We start from the raw sequence: 6541 nt of genomic DNA on the forward strand, positions 1-6541 counted from the left end.
AGCCAAAAGGAGTCCGTCGGCGACCGGACCGAGCAAAGCTCCGTCTTTTCTCTCTCCCACGCCCACCAGCGATCCCATCTCACCGCCGCCGCCCGCGTGGAGGACCGCCGCTGCGGAGGAGCCGGAGGCATGAGGAAGTCCAAGGCGGCGGCTGCGGCGGCCGCGAAGCAGCCGCACCACGCGGCGCAGAACGGCCACGCCCTCCCGTCCCGGCTCGCCCGGTACCTCGACCCCGACGCGTCCTTGGACAAGGTATGCATGCCGCCGCCGCCGCCGCCGCCGGCGTGTACCCGAGCGACTCCGTGGGGTTCTGATTGGTTCGGTGCTTGGGTTTCGGTTTGCAGGACCAGCTGCTGGACGCGGTGCACTGGATCCGGCAGGCGGTGGGGCTCGCCTGCGGCCTGCTCTGGGGCGCCGTCCCCCTCGTCGGCGCCTTCTGGATCGCCCTGTCAGTCCTCAAAGCCCCAATCTTCCTCTCTCCCTCTTTCCCTTCAGACATAGGCGTAGATTCAGGTTCACTGTTAACTGAATTCATAATCTCATCTCACACTGAATTCAGGATCTCTCTCCCACCGTGTGGTACTCACAATACTAGCGTGTCGCGCATGAATGAGTTAGTAGAGGAGGCTAAGCGATGCTGTTAGCTGCGTAATTTCAGAAGGCCGCTTTGTTCCGCCGTTCATTGATCGCCGCGATAGGTCATAGGAGGTGAAGTGAGTGTTAGACGCACTGTGGACTGGAGGGTCAGTCGTATCGTCTCTGAGTACTGGTCACCAGCTCGGTGACGAGCATCACGGTGGTTCTTCGCTTCGTCTGGTACTAGATGTGACATGAGCTGTTCTTCTTTGTTTGGCGTGGCCGTCAGTAAACCAACACAATTGCCGCCTATATACAGTGGGATATGAACTGCTCTTAGTTGCTGTGTGCTCATTAGTTGAATAAATTGGCAAAGGGCTGCTGATGTATGATTGGCTGGTTTTGTTCATGTTGCTAGAGTTCCTTGGAGAGATTAGCATTCTCAAACCAAATATGAGCTGCCCTTTGTTCAGTCCATGAGAGAGTATGTAGTTGCTTGTGGTGCAAAATTGCATTGTGAGTGATGAATTTCCTGATTGCTGACCTTTGCTGAACAGATGAGCATTTTCCATATGCAAACACTTAAAACCATGGCTCTTGCTGACCTTTGCTGAACAGATGAGCATTTTCCATATGCAAACACTTAAAAACCATGGCTCTACATTTCTCGTGTGTCAAGAATATGCGTGCTTGCTTACATTACATAGCATACTGGATTATGATTGTATTTCTGGTATCAGAATTTCAGGATTATCATAACATAGATGGTCTATTGCAAGTTGGCTGGAGAATTTTGTAACATGGTGCCATTTTCAAGATCTGCATATCGTCTTAGGATAGATTTAGCACCCTTTCAACAAATGAAATCTGATATACCTCTTTTCAGCCAATTTGACCATGTGGCATATTTCTTTTGCTATGTTGCAGATTTTTTTACAGTTTCCACCATGATAGTTCATTTGTACCATTAGCAAACAAACACAATTGCCGCACAGTGGGATATGAACTGCTCTGAGTTTCTAGGTGTTCATTACTGAATAAACTGGTAAAGGGCTGCTGATGTATGATTAGCTGGTTCCGTTCACCTTGCTAGAGTTCCTTCGAAAGATTAGCACCCTCAAACCAAATGCAAACTTCGACATCTAGATAGGAGTTGTCCTTTTTCTTCAGCCCATAAGAGTATATGTATCTGCTCTCTTCAGCAGGGAATAAAATCTTGTGCAAAATTGTGTTGTGAGCGGTGACATTGCCTGATTGCTGATTTTTGCTGAACTCCTGAGCATTTTCTATGTTCAGACGCTTCAAAATCATGGCTTGACGTTTCGCATGGCCATTAACATTCCCGTTTGCTTATAGCACATGCCATACTGGATTAGGATTGTATTTTAGTATCAGTAATTCAGGACTACCATAACTTGTATGGTTTGTTACAAGTTAGCCAGAGAATTTAGTAACAGGATCCCTAGTTTCAGAAATCTGCATGCCGTCTTAGGATAACTTTAATTCGATAAGTGCAGAATGATTTACCTCTTTTCAGCCAAATTGACCATGTGACATATTTTGGTTTTCTCTGTTGCAGATTCTTTACTATTTCCACCGTGATAGTTCATTTGTACTATGCACACTTGCTGAAGATTGATGAGGAAGACTTTGGAGGCCATGCCGCCCTACTTCAGGAGGGGCTCTTTGCTTCGTTCACTCTTTTCCTGGTAAGCCGACGTCCATAATTATGTGTGTTCCATCAATGCCTCCTAGTTGCACCGACGTCGAACTCATTTCTACCACACATGCACATGTCTTCTTCTGACATGTTTTCAGTTTGCCTCCAAACTGGCAAGTGCTACAGGCACATAAACTAGCACTATCACGACATCATGTGATTCTGCTTTTTCAGTAGGAGCTGTCAAACAAACAACACAAGCTTGTAACATTAAATCAACTCCTTAATTCTTGTGTCTTTGTATTCGCACATTGAATAAATTGGGTGCCATGGATTACTAACAGATTCTTCTCTCGGTTGCAGCTTTCGTGGACTCTGGTATACAGCCTGGCTCACTTCTGAGAGGCCCGTCTGCAGAAACATGGCGTCGGATTTTCGTTGTTAATTTTCATTCACTATCTTGTAAAATTAGTTATCAAGGATGTAATGGCATGGTCATGTAGAACAACGTCGTCGTCGAGCTATAACTGTAATGTGGATAGAATCCCTTTAAACTTTAGTGAGAAAATAGAGTGCCTGGTCTACCCAGTCATGCTAAAAGAATACCATCTCTGTCATTGTGGAACCGGAGGCCAAGGCGGAACGGCGGTGGCGCCGGCTAGAGGCAAAGGAACCCTAATTTCTGTAGGGAGAAAGCGGCTATTTTGCACATAGACTTCCATCCCATTGCTTCTAGCATTCGAGGATCGCAACAGCGTAGGCAACCGCAACAGCCTTCGAGGGAAGTATAACCACCCAAATTTATTGATTCGATAAGAGGGGAGCAGCCAAAGAATATTTATGAGTTTTGGAAGTTATGTTGTCAATTCGACCACATTTAGAACATATATATTTAGAATATTTGCAAGTATCAATAAAAAGGAAAAAGTTAACAAAACAGAAAATAAACGCGGCAGTGGTCTATGACCTCCCTCGCGCTGAGCCGGCCCATTTAGACAGGCACCTGACACGATGGTTCCTATATGACGCCGATTAGCGTCAAATAATCGCAGCTTCGCTCAGAGCGAGCAACCCCGTCGCTTCCACTTGGGCCGGCCCACGATTCAGCTTCGTTCCTGTTTCTTCTTCGTTGCGGGATCCCTGTTTGGGGCCTTTTTTTGCGAGAATGAACCGGGGTTTTTCCCATTTTGTTATTTAACCGGGTTTTATTCCTTTTTGATTTATTTTTCTATTTTTCTGCTTTTTTTTCTTTCCTTTTTCTTTTTTTCCTGTTTATTTTCTCTGTGTTTCTTTTTGTAGTATAAAAAGTTCACTGTGTATTAAGAAATGTTTGTCATATATTAAAAAAATATTCAGATTATATTATAAAAAACTTGACCATGCACTATAAAAATAACCTTTGTGTATTACAAAAATGTTCATCGTATATTAAAAAATTGTTCATGTTGTATTTGAAACTTGTTCATCGTATATCAAGAAATTTTTCAACGTGTACTACAAAATGTTCATTCTGTATTTTGAAAAAAATTAGCATATATCTAAAAAATGTTCAATGTGTTATTCAAAATTCTTCGGCATGTATTACAAAAATGTTCAGTGTATATTTAAAATTGTTAATCTTATACAAAAAAATGTTAACCTTGAATGTTGGGAGTTCGAGTCTAGGCGCCTGCTTTTTAATTCCACTGAGTTTCTTTACGTTCAGCGCTTATGAATGAGCCGGCCCGTTATGCACGCTCTTTAGCGAATGAGACGCCCGAGCACCCCTTCGCACTGCCTCCACCGCGCTTGGCCAGCTACCGCCTGGCCGACGGCTAGCTCGTAGTCGGAGCCCTCGCAAAACCTCAGAAAAACAATGATAGCAATACATGCACACCTCTGAAAAACCTCAGACAGAAAAACATCAGATTTCTCATCGCGGGAGAGAGAGAGAGAGACGGGCTTTTTTTCTTCCGTTGCAACGCTCGTGCTCTTTTGCTAGTAATAATAAATGACACGTTTGGTAGCCTGCATTAGGCCCAGCCAGGCCCGCGCGTGATGTTTTTGGGCTGTTTGGATGCATGTGTTTACTGTTTGGCCCGCATAGCACGAACCTCAAATCACCTTGACATCTGCACTACAAAGATGTTTGGTGCAACAATGTCTCAGAGGCTCAATCTTCTTATTGCTTCATCTTTTGCTTCTACTGCTTATCATTGTCTTATTGGGCTCACCTTCTTGAATCTACGCCCCGGACTGCCCAGAACTATTCAGAAGGTATATTGATCATATTTGATATGTAGTCTCATCAGTAGTGTATGCAACATATGATTCAAGGATATAACCAGTATTGTATTTTGTTTTTGAGCAGATATTGGGACCAGGATTTACCATTCCCTTTCTCCATCATGATGTTCACGAACCGTTCTACAAATTTTATTCCAAGAAGCTTCTTTGTCTCTTTGTCGACACTATATTTGTTTCTCTGGTCGTTCTTGTTCCTATTAATATTGCCGACCGTTTGGCACCAGAGATGTTCCCACTAGATATCACCTAAGTATTAAAATCTTGTTCTTCATGTGGTGTACCTGCCGTCTTTGGCGACACAAGACATTTATGATTGTATTTGTGTTTGTAGCTACTTCAATCATCCTGTTAATGGAACGTCCATTTGGCAAGGGCCACAAAACGGTGTGCTATCACTTTCCGCTCTTCTTCATCTGAGGTTTCTCAGTGTCACCATAGCCATTAACCTTGAGTGGCTAGCGGGGTGGGTAATACGGTACTGGTTTGTCACCACTGGACAGGCTCTTGGGAACAAAATTGCACAAAAAGACCAGTATGGTAGCAGCAGTGAAGTTAGTGATAAAAGGTAAACACCCATAGTTTTCTTTATTCAGGGAGCTGAACCGCCTGCACTACTTTAATCTGTCTGCATCTAAGTCTACTTGAACCAAATTATGCTTACCATTGCTCCATCCCTGTATGGCAAATTTCACTTCCTTTTACCTATCTGTCGAAGTGGATAGTCTATCTCAACATCTCTTGCCAAGGTATGTGTCTTTCACAGTGAATTATCACGTACTTCGGGGGTATACACATTATCAATTTATTAAGAGCAATCTACTTGACATTTCAACATCTTGGTTGCAATTTGGTTCAAGTAGGTTGTAGGTCCCAAAACTTGAATGTTTCATATTTGGATCCTTAAACTTGTATAAGTGAATCAAGTAAGTACTGAGATCCTGATGTCTGACATGACATCTATATATATATCGGTACTATGGATCATGTGAAAAGGGCTACTTCGAGAAACAAATTATGCTTACCATTGTTGCATCCTTGTTTGGCAAATTTATTCCATGGCCCCAAAAAATAGACCATGTTTTTTGGTCGTTTTTTCTAATCTCTGCTTGTTTGCTACACTTGTCTCTTCATTTATAATTTTACCAATCAATTAAAGGTAGGTTTTTGCAAAGCGACAGGTGTTGGTGCCTTACTATTTGGTAGATGCTTACCCATCTTACACATTGTACCAGGAAATACGTTGCTATTCGAACAATGCTACGCATGTTCCTAGCATGGTTGACTGCTGTGATATTGAATTCTGCTATGCTTTTCTTTTCAATCTCAGTTGGACGTGCAATGCTGCTGTTTACCATCCCTCACCTGCCAGTAGCCGCAGGTGGATTGAAATCCAATGGTAATGATTGTTCAGAGATGATCATACTTGGACTTCTTTGTAATGGAAGTACATACTTTTCATCTTGTTTGGCTTACTTGTGTAAATTTTTTCTGTTAGATCTGTTCGCTACTGCTGTTGGATTTTGCATCATATCAGCTATTATTGCCGCCGCTAGAGATTTATTTGCCTGCATGACTTCCAGAGGAACATGGTTTCTAGCTTTGAAGATGCTTCTGCTTATCTTAACATGGGTGAGGAATTTACCAACGTGGCTTAGTTTATACATCTTCCTAATTGCACTACATATGAGTAATTTAAAGTTGTATTCTGCCAGATGGTCATCATTCCCCTTTTGGTCGGTTTGTTGGTTGACTTGTTGCTGATATCACCATTCATCGGGCCTGACGATGATTTTCCAGTTCTGGACTTTTTCTGCATTTGGTCCCTAGGGTCTCTATTGAAGAAATTGTGGATTAAGTTGGTAAGTTGTAACTTCTCATGTCGATTTTCTGATCCCTGAAGTTGTGTTACTATCATTGGCATAAATTATCAAAAATAGCAAGTATATGACATGTCATTTTGTTTTATCGTTGAAGGCTCATTGCACAGCGTCGGAACCTTTCCTGGCCTATTTCATTGAC

General features: G+C 42.9%; 2 protein-coding genes across 2 annotated transcripts in view; both read left to right on the top strand.

Moving 5' to 3' along the window:
* LOC119278965 (respirasome Complex Assembly Factor 1-like) lies at positions 1 to 2839 on the top strand. The gene is made up of 4 exons (XM_037560365.1): positions 1 to 252; positions 345 to 448; positions 2156 to 2285; positions 2600 to 2839. The coding sequence occupies exons 1-4, from the start codon at positions 130 to 132 to the stop codon at positions 2636 to 2638; spliced, it is 396 nt and encodes a 131-aa protein (XP_037416262.1). The 5' UTR covers positions 1 to 129; the 3' UTR covers positions 2639 to 2839.
* Positions 2840 to 5827: 2988 nt separating this feature from the next.
* The window catches only part of LOC119280323 (probable E3 ubiquitin ligase SUD1), a 1398-nt gene continuing 684 nt past the window's right edge, over positions 5828 to 6541 (top strand). The window contains exons 1-3 of the mRNA XM_037561212.1: positions 5828 to 5918; positions 6018 to 6151; positions 6235 to 6381. Of these exons, the coding sequence (XP_037417109.1) occupies positions 5828 to 5918; positions 6018 to 6151; positions 6235 to 6381 (372 nt within the window). The remainder of the gene's footprint in view (positions 5919 to 6017; positions 6152 to 6234; positions 6382 to 6541) is intronic.

Source organism: Triticum dicoccoides, chromosome 3B (assembly GCF_002162155.2).
Source record: "Triticum dicoccoides isolate Atlit2015 ecotype Zavitan chromosome 3B, WEW_v2.0, whole genome shotgun sequence".
Taxonomy (NCBI): domain Eukaryota; kingdom Viridiplantae; phylum Streptophyta; class Magnoliopsida; order Poales; family Poaceae; genus Triticum; species Triticum dicoccoides.